At 27.1% G+C, this 12,976-nt stretch overlaps 1 protein-coding gene across 1 annotated transcript in view; it reads right to left on the bottom strand.

Moving 5' to 3' along the window:
• LOC129981306 (cell adhesion molecule Dscam2-like) overlaps positions 1-12,976 on the bottom strand; it is a 493,597-nt gene that overhangs the window by 212,990 nt on the left and 267,631 nt on the right. Inside the window, exons 9-10 of the mRNA XM_056092083.1 lie at positions 8,281-8,571; positions 5,826-5,945 (exon numbers count right to left, since the gene is read on the bottom strand). Of these exons, the coding sequence (XP_055948058.1) occupies positions 5,826-5,945; positions 8,281-8,571 (411 nt within the window). The remainder of the gene's footprint in view (positions 1-5,825; positions 5,946-8,280; positions 8,572-12,976) is intronic.

Below are 12,976 nucleotides of genomic sequence, written 5' to 3' on the forward strand. Positions count from 1 at the left end.
TATCAAAGTAACATAATTTGCTAGTCAAAATAATTAATCTTATTTCTGAAGATAAGAGCACGGTTTATGTATAAGGTCGCTTGTTTAGGATATAAGGATTTTATTATCAAAATAACACGATTTGCTTATCAAAATAATTAATCTTGTTTCTAAAATTGAGAACATGGTTTATCTATCACGCCACTTGTTTAGGGTGTAATGATTTTATTATAAAAATAACATAATTTGCAAGACAAAATAATTCATCTCATTTCTAATAAATTTAAAAATTTCAAGTAAAAATGCATTAGAATTATTCTCTATGGATGAATTATAGTTTTAAAATTAAGATGCATTTGGTTTTATTAAACAACGTCATAAGATTTTATGTAAGATGTTTTATATTTTCATATAAATATATTCTTTATTCTAATACAAGACTTATATACACATATATTATGAGATGATTTTAATAAGCATTTCGTAATATTTTAATTTTATTTCAAAAAGTTAAGAATAAACCTTTTTTTTTAAATGTTACTTCTTATACGATTCACGTTACTTGTTTCGAAAATAATGAATTTGGTTTTAAAAATATAATAATTTGCAAGTCAAAGTAATTCACTATCGCTCCTAAAAATATCAAAATTTTGAATGAATACACATTAGAAATATGCAATGTGTATAAATTATAATCTTAAAATAAAGCTGCACACACACACAAAAAAGATGTGTTGAATATTCATAAGAATCATTAATGAATCTCATTCTAGAAACTAATTTTACATAGATTTTGTTCGTTAAAAAATTAAAAAATTCAATTGAATTTATGATATTAGTTGTTATGAACAAAACTGATTCATTAGAATTAAAATATAATTTTAAGAAAATTTATTACAGATTCAATCTTACAATTTTCTAATTAATTCTAACAATATGCAGATAAATATTCCGGGAATGCATTAGTGATTGGTGAATGAAGATTTAAGGAGACAAATGCGATAAATACTAAACTTCAGGAGAGAAAAGATGTTTGAATAAGCAAATTATATATATAAAAAAAAACTTCGATTATGAAATAAACGAATTTTGTTATGCTTTAAACTGATTTTGGTAAACTGCAAAAAGTTAATTTTGTTTAATGAAAGTTTATATGAATAATCCCTTTGAAATTTACTACAAAAATTAATCTTAAGATGAATATTTCCATATTGGTATCGTTAATTAATGTGAAATTAATATATACGATAGTGGTGTTTTGCAGTCTTTTATTTTCCATTTGTATCTTCGATAAGCTGAACTTTATTTATTTAGTTTTGAAGAATAAAACTTTAGTATATTACCTAACCTCATGCAGAATAAAAATTTATAATGATTACATAATGATTAAAATTGGAGTCTCTTTTGGGACATTAACTATAACTGACTATCCTAAACAGCAGACCTCCGCAAGTACTAAAAACACATGTCTGTCTGTTAGCCAGGTTTTGGGCATGATAACTCAAAAATGCTTTTAGTTAGAGGTTGAAACGTAGTATATAGATATACGATCAAATTTGTAGATTTCTAACAAGTTTGGAAATAAATCTATTTGTAGGAAGTCTGTCTATTTGCTCCAGCACACGTGAAGACGATAACTACAAAATGTAAAGAACTGGATCAAAACAATTTACACTCCAGTTAAGTATATAAAATATAGATACTTGCCAAATTTTGAAACAAATCTGGTAAACAGTTGTCGGTTTGGCAATTTATAACTTCACATGTGCGTAAATTCAGTAATTTAAATCAATGAATTCGGTATGTTTTTTTGTGACTGCAATTGTAATTTTGTGTCGAATTTTGGTTTGAATTGGCTAGTAAAAAGGCGTCCAAAGTACTTTTTCTTCGGAGAGATTCAATAAAAATGCTGGATTTAAGCAAAGATCTATGACCATTACTATCGTTCACCATTCAATGCATTCGGTGCCTTACCCATCTTCCAAAATTTGTAGAAGAAAGAGGAGGATATTTTATTTGAAGAATATGCGAGAAAATTTCAGGAAAACCACTCTCGCTGTTTATTTTGAAATTAAGCTTGCACGTGTTTCGCTTAGCATTAATAAATAATTGTTACACCATTTCGATTAATATATATCTGAATACCTAAATGATCTCTCTACAATTTCTGCATTTAACTCGTCTCGAAATTTAAAAAAAAATAATAATAATTTGCAATGATTTGCCAGAGAAATGTGAACCCAATTCTCTTAGAGATTTATCAAAAGATCTGATACTATTGGTTCATCTTATACTATTCAGAATTATTACTTTTTTCATCTAATCTCGGCAGAGAAAGATGAAAAATTTTGAAATTTCATGTCATGTCCTTGAATTTTTTGCAAAAAATTTGAGGCTATATTTTTTTCCCGACAATATCATCACTACAAGAAATAATGCATAATTATCTCTTTGTTGTATAAATTGATTCGGATTGTGTATTTAAAGACGTTAATAAAAGCATTCAACATGATTTTTTTGCCTTTTTGACTCGATTAATTACGTATTTTTTAATCATAATATCATAATTATTTCATCAATAATGAAGATAATATTATATTTTACATCTTTTAAACACCGAAATTTCATGAATAATGCCTAAAACTAAGTAATTTTAATAAATGTGATGCAAATTCATTGCTATAGTATGGATTAATACAAATGGAACGCACAAGAATTATGTCTACAACTGCAAACATTATGCATGTGTAATTCTTTACTGATCAGTTTACGTATAGCAGTTTTATCCTCGTTTATATTTCTTGGACAGCGAGTGAAACCTCGACGCGTGGATACAAATTAGGCCTTTAATTATAAACCCCTTCCTGATCTCGTCTAAAACAACTTAGCCACTCCCTGAGCTTCTAAGCTTCGAGGAGAATAATGGCTGTTATCCTCGCTGCTTAGCTCTACTCGTTAAATGCTATTACACAAACTATTATCGAAATAGTTATGCCTTTCATTTGCAAGGCACTTCAATATTTAAAGCTAACAGACAAGGCAGCACACTTTCAGATACCGTTCAATTATAAGAGTAACAGCAAACACACTTCTCACTAATAATTCATTAACGTTTTCACTTACTCGTTAGAAGAAAAGTTGTAAATCATGTATAATCTTATGAAAGCAAAAGATTATCATTTGTTACTGACAATAGTTCCAGCAGCATTTTGTAAAACGATTTTGCATTTTTAATATATGTTTTTAATTATGTTATATTATACTAATGAGTACAAAATAAATAAAGTTATTAACACATATTAATTGAAATTGACAGTAATGTTACATTTTTAACACTGCAAACATAGGAGTGTTTGGTAGGAAAAATATAGATCTTTTAAATCATTGAATGAAACTTTTATAAGTCACCGATTATTTGAAAATGGCAATATTTTAAGAAATGGTTGTATTTTCTAATGTAACAAATATATAATGATGTGTCTTTAATGAAAAATAATTAATTCCTGTCCTTATATGAAATGAAAGTATTTTGATGGTTAAAAAATGGATAAAACATGCGAGCCTTTCTTAATCCAAATTAAATGTAATATTTTATATATAACTACTTTATAAATAGTACTTTATATATAAATTTTCTTAAAAATAACATAATTCAAATTGACTGGCTATATCTGGAAGATTATTAATGTTGAGGTATTTATTTCTAAATGGAAAGAGAGACAAGGAATAAAAATCAAAAGAAAATCGAGATTCCAGCCCGAAACTGTTTTTGGCTTATTTTCATTTATTTATATTTATGTCTAGTTTTGAAGTTACACTTAGGATATTTTGGGCCCTTGTGATATAGAACTTGTGGTCTGATGACGAGATAATATTTAAAGCTTAATTCAACTATTCTTATTTTATTTTTAAATTTTGCCTTTCATTGTTTAACAGATGTAACTCGCACGCCAAAACTATATTTAACATTATTACAATGTGCATGAATATAAATTTAATATCTAAAATCATGAATATTCTGCAAAATATTCTAATAAGTTTTTTTTAAAAATTCTATTAAAATTAAATAAAAAAAGAATTTGCCGCAAAATTACTGCAGCTGAAATTTCAGTTTTTAAATATTTAAGTGCTGTGAATATGTGGCGATGTTATTGAGAAAGAAATTAAAATTTTGATCAATTTTTAATTAAAAATATAAATAACATATTAAAAAACTTTTATTTAGTCTACTATTCACGAAAACGTTTTTTACAAAACTTTTATTTAGTCTACTATTCACGAAATAACTACTTGTGGTATTTGGTAGTGGTAGATCCAACATCGCGCCAAGTTGAGTGTATTTAACAGCTTTAAAATGTTATATTTATGCAATACATGTTATTATTTACAAATACTGTGCAGGCCTGAAACCAGTGGCAGTGGTATTCGAAAACTTACTGGCGAATTTTCACAATATAGATCTTATCCCTTTCCTCCAGCATAAGACAAAGAATATTGAGTAAGGCCAAGCATAACTTGTATAGCATTCACAAATATTAATTAAGAAATGTCATGTGATAACATTCTTAATTAATATTCTGTTCTAACATTTTTACCGAATATATCTGGTGAATATGTATTTTGGACATCTTTTTCTTTGCCTGACCAATTGTAATCAAATTTGATGCCAATCTATAGTTATAGTCATAAGATCATATATTGAATTCCATTGATTTAATTCATTTCGTTTATATGCGTGTGAAAACTCCGACTAAAAAACGGTCAATCCTTACAGAGATTTGGTTGAAAATTGTTTAATTTACTTTTAATTGTAAATCTGCAACATTAATCTACATTTAACTGAAAAACATTATAAGTTTAGCATTTTACATTTTATAGTTATTCAGCTCGCTTGTAGTCGAATATCAAGACCGACAGACTTCCTCTGAATGGATTTCGTTTAAAATTTAACAAAAATCCACAAATTTGGTCTGAAACTCATGCGTCAAATTTTAGCTGTTTAGCTCAAAGCATTTTTGATTTATCTTGTTAAGAGGACATGCTATCTACAGACAGACATAATTCTAAATATGTGTTTATCGAACTCAGAAACTGGAGATTCATCGAAATTTCGAGTTCAAATTTTTTTTCATTATTACAATACTTTCTGCATAATTCCAATACGAATAAAAATTTGCAGTTAAAATAAACCCAAATAAACAGAAAGGACTTTATGAATTTCCAACGATTAATGCAGATGTATTTTTTCAAGTCGAAAAGATATAGTAAAGAAATTTCCGTGTTCGATACCAAACAGTAGTGGTTTCATAACGTTATAATTGTCTAGTTATGACAACTTCTCTATATAGTTGGTATATAAAACTAAATGAAACTTTTTTCTAATATGTTTAGTTTTATGTTTATTTTCCTCACAATGGAATCATTTATAAGCATTTTAAACAGCCAATAAATCATTTTTGTCTCTTTTATGCTGAAAAATAATGCAAAAATGGGAGTTGTCAAAATGCACAAACATGATTAACCCAAGGACTATTTCATTAATTTTCATTTCCGAATTCCCATGGGGAATGAAAATGCAAATAAACTAAATATACATGAATTCCACTCAGTAGAAATGATAAGGAATTTGAACTGTCACTACATAAAGTGTCAAAATTCCTTCTCCATTTACATATTTATAGAAATGCTTTCCTAAATTTCTTCTTTGGTTATTTTTTTCCTTAATTAAGAATAAAAATAAAACTTTTAACAGTAACGGATAAGATAAAATTATCTTACTGTATTAAAAATAAGATTTTTTTAGGTAAAAATTTAGTTTAAATTATGATACATGAAATTTCACTTACTAATTGCCATTTTCCATCTAACATGTGGTTGAGGAACACCATCAGCCTGACAATCAATTCTAGATGGCCGCCCCGCAACTGTAGAAGTGTCACTTGGTTCCAACATCCATCTCGGAGGAACTACAGATTGTAATAAGTTTTCAAAAAGCTTGTTGTTTCGTCTTTATTAAAATTATATTAATCTCTAATGCTATTAATTTTTATCATTATTAGTATTCGTCATTTAGTAAATATGTTTCTTTAGTAGATAGATATTCTATGTTTATTTTTATTTTTACTTTTAGTAGATACGTTATGTTAGTTTAGTGCTTATTCTATTGCATTGTTGCATCCTATGTATTAAATCTCCATTGCTTTCATTTTAACCATAATAAGCTGGTCGGTTCGCTTCCATTCCAGAAGTTTTGTGGGTTTATTTTCCTTAATAGAATTTACGTGGCCATCCCTTTTTTTCGGGGGGGGGGAGGTTCCTGGGAGAGAAAAGGGATGACATCCTGAGACAGAAGAATAACGTTATTCTTGATCATAAACAATATATGAGCTATAATTGTAAAGTGCCCATGTGAATTTAGTGAAAGGTGTTATATACTTTCATAAATTTAATGAATTTTGAAGCTATTCATTTGCAAATACAATCCAACATTGCTGCATTTCCCCATAAAACTGCCTTAAAGTAATAAGAAAGAAATACATTGCATTAAATAAAGTCAAGATTCACATTTCCTTCTATTTTCAAATTATTTATCTTAATTTAAATAAATGAGGATTTTTGTTAAAAAACTTCAAATTAATGTATTTATAAGAAATATATTATTACGATACTACGAAACTGATTATATTTATATTTTAAGAATTTAATTATTTAATAAGAATTAAAAGCTATTAAATGTTTTATTATTTTTCCAAGCTAAAAATACTTTTTGAATGTCGAAAATATATTTATTCATGTAAATATTTAATCAAATAAATATTTGGTATATTTTTTTCTCATTATATAGGACAAATATTTCCTTTCGTACTTGAATATTTCCAAAGAAATAATAAATTTACATAAATTTTCTAGCCAAATTATAATTACTTAGAATTAAATATACTCAATTTATATCTACCAATGGAAGTAGAGGGGGGTTTCAAGAATTAAAATTAATGCAAAAAATATGAGAAAACTTAAGTAATAATAATAATAAAGAAATAATTCTAAGAAAATAAAAAAAGCTCTGTCTATTTCGTTATTGAGAAAAATTGAGTTCTAAAACTTTCAAAGCTCGGTTATAAATAAAATAACTTGCTATTCATACTTAAATACTGATGAGAGGTAAATAAATTAAGTACTGAAAAGTAAGAAAATATATTATAAGAAATATTTGTTTCTGCATTAGCTGTGTTAAGAAATCCTGTAAAAATGGGTAAACATAAACCAACCAACAATTCTTATAATCACAAAAGAAGTTTAGTAAACTATTTATCTATGTGCACTTGAAGAAACCTTCGAGTTTAAAACTTAATTGAATTTATTTCATTTTGTCCGAGAGCTTATCAGTCATGTGTTCCTTGATGTAAGTGCTGAATTAATGAATAATAGTTTCAATCATTGACAATGATTATTAAGATATCATTAAAGTTTAAAAAAACTTCGATGTTAAAATACAATTTAATGATTGTTATAATTATAGCTTGAGAAAGTTTATTAATTGAAACAAATACAGATTCTTTCTATATACAAATGGAATTCTGTAAAACCACTAAAACAGGTACTAAAAAAATTTAATACTATGTTATTTTTAAATACGAAATCTTTCTCTTTAATGGAATTACCAATTTGGTTTTTTGTTAGATATTTTTAAATTTCTTTGGGAATTTTAAATAATTATTTAATTCTCTTGAGATAATCTTTTTTTCTTTTTGGATTGACAAAATCATTGATCTGATTGCTTAAAATCATTTACAAACATACACATTTAATATTCTTATATATCTTAAATATACAAAGTAAATTAAAGTTGGGTATTTTGAACAACATTAACTAATGTATTTTGTAGATTCTTTTCCTCAAAAAAAAAAAAAAAAATCAAAATCAAAATATTTTAATGCAAATTTAATATTTAACTATATTTGCAGGCATGACCACCTATAAAATGCTTTAATCTCTCAAATATATATATATAAAGTAAATTAAAGTTTAAGTATCCAAAAAAGGTTAAAATATTGTATTTTGTAGATTCTTTCCTTAAAAAAAACTTTCGAGATATTTTAATGCAAATGCAATATTAACCGCATTTATGTCACTAATAAGCAAATACATTTAACATACCTCTATCTCTTGAATATGTATAAAATAAATTAAAGCTTATGCCTCCTTTCTTTAATAAATAAATAAACACATTTCGAGAAATTTTAAAGCAAAGCCGATATTTCGCTACATTTGCAAGACATTCATTTCAAATTCATAACTTACCTTTAACTGTCAGAGTTGCACTGTATGAACCAGAAGCCACATCATTAGTGACTATACATGTGTAATTTCCGTTATGCTTATAAGTTAGATTTTTAAATGTAAGTGTAGATATAGAGCCATCTTCTTCTTGCAAGACATTCACATTTAATTCCTGCTCAGCTAGTGGCTCGTCGTCTTTTAACCATCTAAGAGATAATGGCCCGTCTCCACCTAGAACTATGCAGGTGACAGCTGTCCGCATTCCTTCATGTAGATTATCCCGAAAAGAGAAGCTTGCCACCTTGGGTCCAGCTGCAACATACACATCGAATTCATTTTAATGCGTGTTTTATATATTAAAGAAATACATAAAGAATTTAGTATGTGTTGTGCAAATAATACGAAATTATTGATTAAAGCTCAAATGTTTGCTTAGTAAATTTTATCGATTGACCATAAAGTAATACTTATGAATGGAGGATTTTAACATATAGATATGAAATCCTTTTATCGATTTCCATTTTAAAAGATTTACAATTAATTTTTATAAAATATTATTCATTTTTAATTTAATTTTTTTTCTCATTCATTGATTGAGCATTTTATATTAATTATTTTTAAAATAAAGAATTGGCGTTAAAAATATTTCAAATATCCTTTATTAAAAGACCGATATTTCAAATATCTTTTATTAAGAGAAATTTTTACAATATACATAAAGATGTGTGTCTGTAAAATATTTTATATTTTATAAAGAAATAAAAATTTAATGTGTCTGAATAAATTACAAGCGTTCTAAATTTTTATACGTTTATTAATTTAGAATATTTTAACTGATATAATGAAATTAGTTTTCAAGACTACCAAAAAACAGTGTTTTTATCCATTTAAGTTTGAATTCAAACCAATTTTTTCAGCTATTTAAAATGCTTACTTAGCTGTTTTATAATTTTAAATTACTCAGAAACTATTTTTTTTTCTTTTTTTTTACTTAAGAGGACAGTCAGGGGCGTTTTTAGGGCGTTTTTATTCTTCAATATATCTGTTTCTATTAAATATTAGAAAACATGAAAAGTCGAGAGTCTGAAACAATATTCAGTGTCCATATTTCACTCGGCAATTTCCAGTTTATATTGCACTTTTACGTTGCAATTACTATCTTTTTTCTCAGAATCATACAGTTCTTTAAACAGTAACCCAAAATATTCTGAATTTTTAGTGTCCAGGTACTTAAAACAACACCGTATTTGTCCAAAAAATTTTAAAATAGAGAACTGCAATATATCCGATTAAACTTTCTTATTTCGCCATCTTTTCATTTTTTTTCCAACTGCGACGTTTTACGAGAGCACGTTTTCTTCCTTTCATTGACCCATTTGCTAGAATAACTTCTGTGAACTAACCTTCTGAAACCCCCTTTCCAATCCCCCTGGCAAACAACTTTTATGTACATTTTCCACCCCAACAAATTTACGACTTTTACATCGGTTTATGGTGTTCAACCGTAAATTTTGAGCGTAAACTTCTACTTGTGATTGGGAAGGGATCGTTCTTTAAGCACACGTTATCTTATTTATCTGCCTGAATTGTCCAACCCAAACATGGATGATCCCTGAATCAGAATTTTATGAGTTTTTGGGTGAGAAATCTCCATTCCCTTTTCTTTTCTGCGAGATATCATGAAATTTATAACATACCAACAGACATAATAAACTGTGGTTTGAAATGATTAATAAAACGTTACCTTTTCTTTAGTGCTTTACGAATAGGATTTTCTATCTCTGAGAACGATACAACAGATAAGGAATGTGCTCCCTCAGCGTTTATCCAATTCATTGCCGCTCATCAACAGATGTTATAGCATATATCAAATTAATAGGCAGAATTTCATAAATTATTAATCATTTTGAGGAAATATATTTCGTAATAGTTCCGAACTAAAACATCAATGGGAACTTAAAGATACTTATATTGAAATCTCTCTTAACTGAGATGATAAATATGCTTCTTGCATCGTTAATTTATTTCATTTTAAAACATCAACAGATCTTATCACAAATTTTATTCATTTATTTTAAGAGTTGAGATGGTAAGTTTAGCTTCAATGAAATATTTCATTATGACAACCGTTTTTTTTTTCAAGGTTCGATGGCCATAAAAAGAAAATAAGAATAGAGAACGAAACATATTTATTATCAAAACTTATGTATAATCGTGGCTACTTTAAGTATTTATCATATCAGTAGATAAGATTTTCTGATGATCATTTCAAGAATCTTTACCATTACTGATATGAAATGGGCCTTTACTTTCTTTTTAAGTAAGTAAAGGCCCATCGTTGTAAGTATGTACTTTCTTTTATCTGGAACCATTTTGAATTTTCTTTTAAGGAAAAAAAATAGTTAAAGAAAATGTAAACATTCATTCTCCAAAGTCGTAATTTTGGATTTCTGACCGATCAACTCGTTGTATGGGATTTCAGCATCTTCCAGCTCTTTCGAACGATTTGATCAATTCGTTAAACAAGATCTGTTGTGACAGTTTTACGCCCTTGTTCCTCTTTATCAAAAATGTGGCTTAGAGATGAGGAGTTTTTCTCTTTTCTTTGACTTGAAAAACTGTCCGAGATGCAAAAGTAATAATTCCAAACAAATTTGGAACTTCAAAATAGAGTTTAAACCCCTCTCACTCACCGATGGCAACTTTTCGAAGAAGATATAGAGAATCTGATGTACCAATATGACAAATGTCTGAATCTTTATGACGATTGTGTGGAAAAATAATTCTTTTTTTGTTTAGAGCCTTTAGAAATAAATTCATTCTGGTTCCTATTATTTTCCTTTTTTATGATTCATCGTATATTGAAAAAATAAGTGGCCTTTGTATTAAGAGGATATTACGTTCGATAATCACTGCAGAATATTTAAAAGTATTGAAAAATGTTTGCATGAATGTTTAAATATACCTTTTATGCCACATAATTATCCAAATATATTGTTTTAATAAAAAAATTCATACCGTCGTGTAAATAATAACGACTCCGAAATAATTACGTAACATTTCTTTCTTTAACTTGAGATGATATCTTCAAAAGTGTCTGAAATTATAAAATGTGATCTTTTTACTAACGATTTTGATTAATACTAAGAAAAGTTTACTATTAAGCAAATAGCAGGGGGATGTATTTCTCCGAAACATTTTGCATATTATCGAGATATTTTTCTTTTTTTTATCATTCGATCACTGTATAAAATTGTAGACCTTGGATAAGGCAGAGAAGGCCTTGCACAGCATTAGTAAAAGATAGCTATGAAATATGATTCTTTTGGCGTGAATCTAGAAATTTTAGTAAATCTATTGAGATAAAATTATTTTGGAAGATATTTTGCAAAACCAATTGGACCAAAATATCACACGAAATTACAGTTGTAGTCTCAAGATAACATACCAAATTTCATTGATTTAAGTTGTTGTGTTTATGAATTATTGCACTTACATAATACAAAAATAGAATGAATTTCATTATAGAGATACGTCATGTATGATCATTAATTAATGTTCAAATTGGATAAATACATGTTAATTATAAATTTATAATTCAAATAATTCAAAATATTTGAAATTTTATATGGTCCAATAAAATAATTTTGCATTAAAATATAAATATATTGTTGAGGAAATTTATATGAAATTCTTTAAAAATTTAAGTAATTTTATTAAAACCTAGGAATTTAAAAGCCTAAGAAATTTCAGATATTAAAATATTTGGAAGTTGTTTACAAGCAATAATTTTGTGATAATTTGAGAAAACAACATTATGATATCGAATGATCTTGAAGGGAATACAGTCATGATTATAAACCAATTATTGAGTTTATTTTAAATTTGAAACATAGTTTTCTATTTCACTATAGATAAAAGAATTTTCAGTTATTATTTTTGAGTCATGACAATTTGAGAAAAATACGATTTGCAAATTTCGCCTATGGACTTTTAAGCATAAAGGGAGGGGGAAGAAGAATTGATAATTTTTCTTAGCTCAAACGATTCCCTTTTGGAGATAAAGCTAAAGAACTATTTTTGCAATAGCTTAACCTTTAACTGGAGACGGGATTCAAACTGATACCGCATTGTTCAATAGCTCTGATTGTCGCGTGGTATTTAGTCCTCAAATACAATCACCTTCTCAATACTTTCAAGTAGTACTTTCTCCTGATTTTTACCAAGTAGTAATTCTCAGTAGTACCAAATAATAATTCTCAATACTTTCTTTCAGCATATAAATATAAGTTTTCTAAGTATGGACACGCGCGTAAAACCAAGTTATTCTTTTTCAAAGTTTTTGTTGTTATGTATGGAGTCTGTGTTTCTAAAACTACTTTTAATTTGAATAATGCAAAAAGAATAAAGGGATATTCTTAAAATAATATTTTAAAATACAGTATTCTACAATTTTGTTTGTTAAATTTGAACAGTTATTAACATTAGTGTAATTCCATATCATGTAAACGAAGCAAATGCTCGTTAAAGGATTGTTTAGGTTTTCCTTATAACATGTTTCCAACATTTAATATTTTGACAATAATATTTTTAATATTTTTGGTAACTACATGGTCACCAAAATGTACTGTATTTCCAAAATAAATTCGAATGCTATTTACAAAAGATAAAAAAGAAAAAAATAATAATGGAGCCGTCTTGTCCCTGACCGCGAGAG

Source organism: Argiope bruennichi, chromosome 8 (genome assembly GCF_947563725.1).
Source record: "Argiope bruennichi chromosome 8, qqArgBrue1.1, whole genome shotgun sequence".
In the NCBI taxonomy this organism is placed as follows: domain Eukaryota; kingdom Metazoa; phylum Arthropoda; class Arachnida; order Araneae; family Araneidae; genus Argiope; species Argiope bruennichi.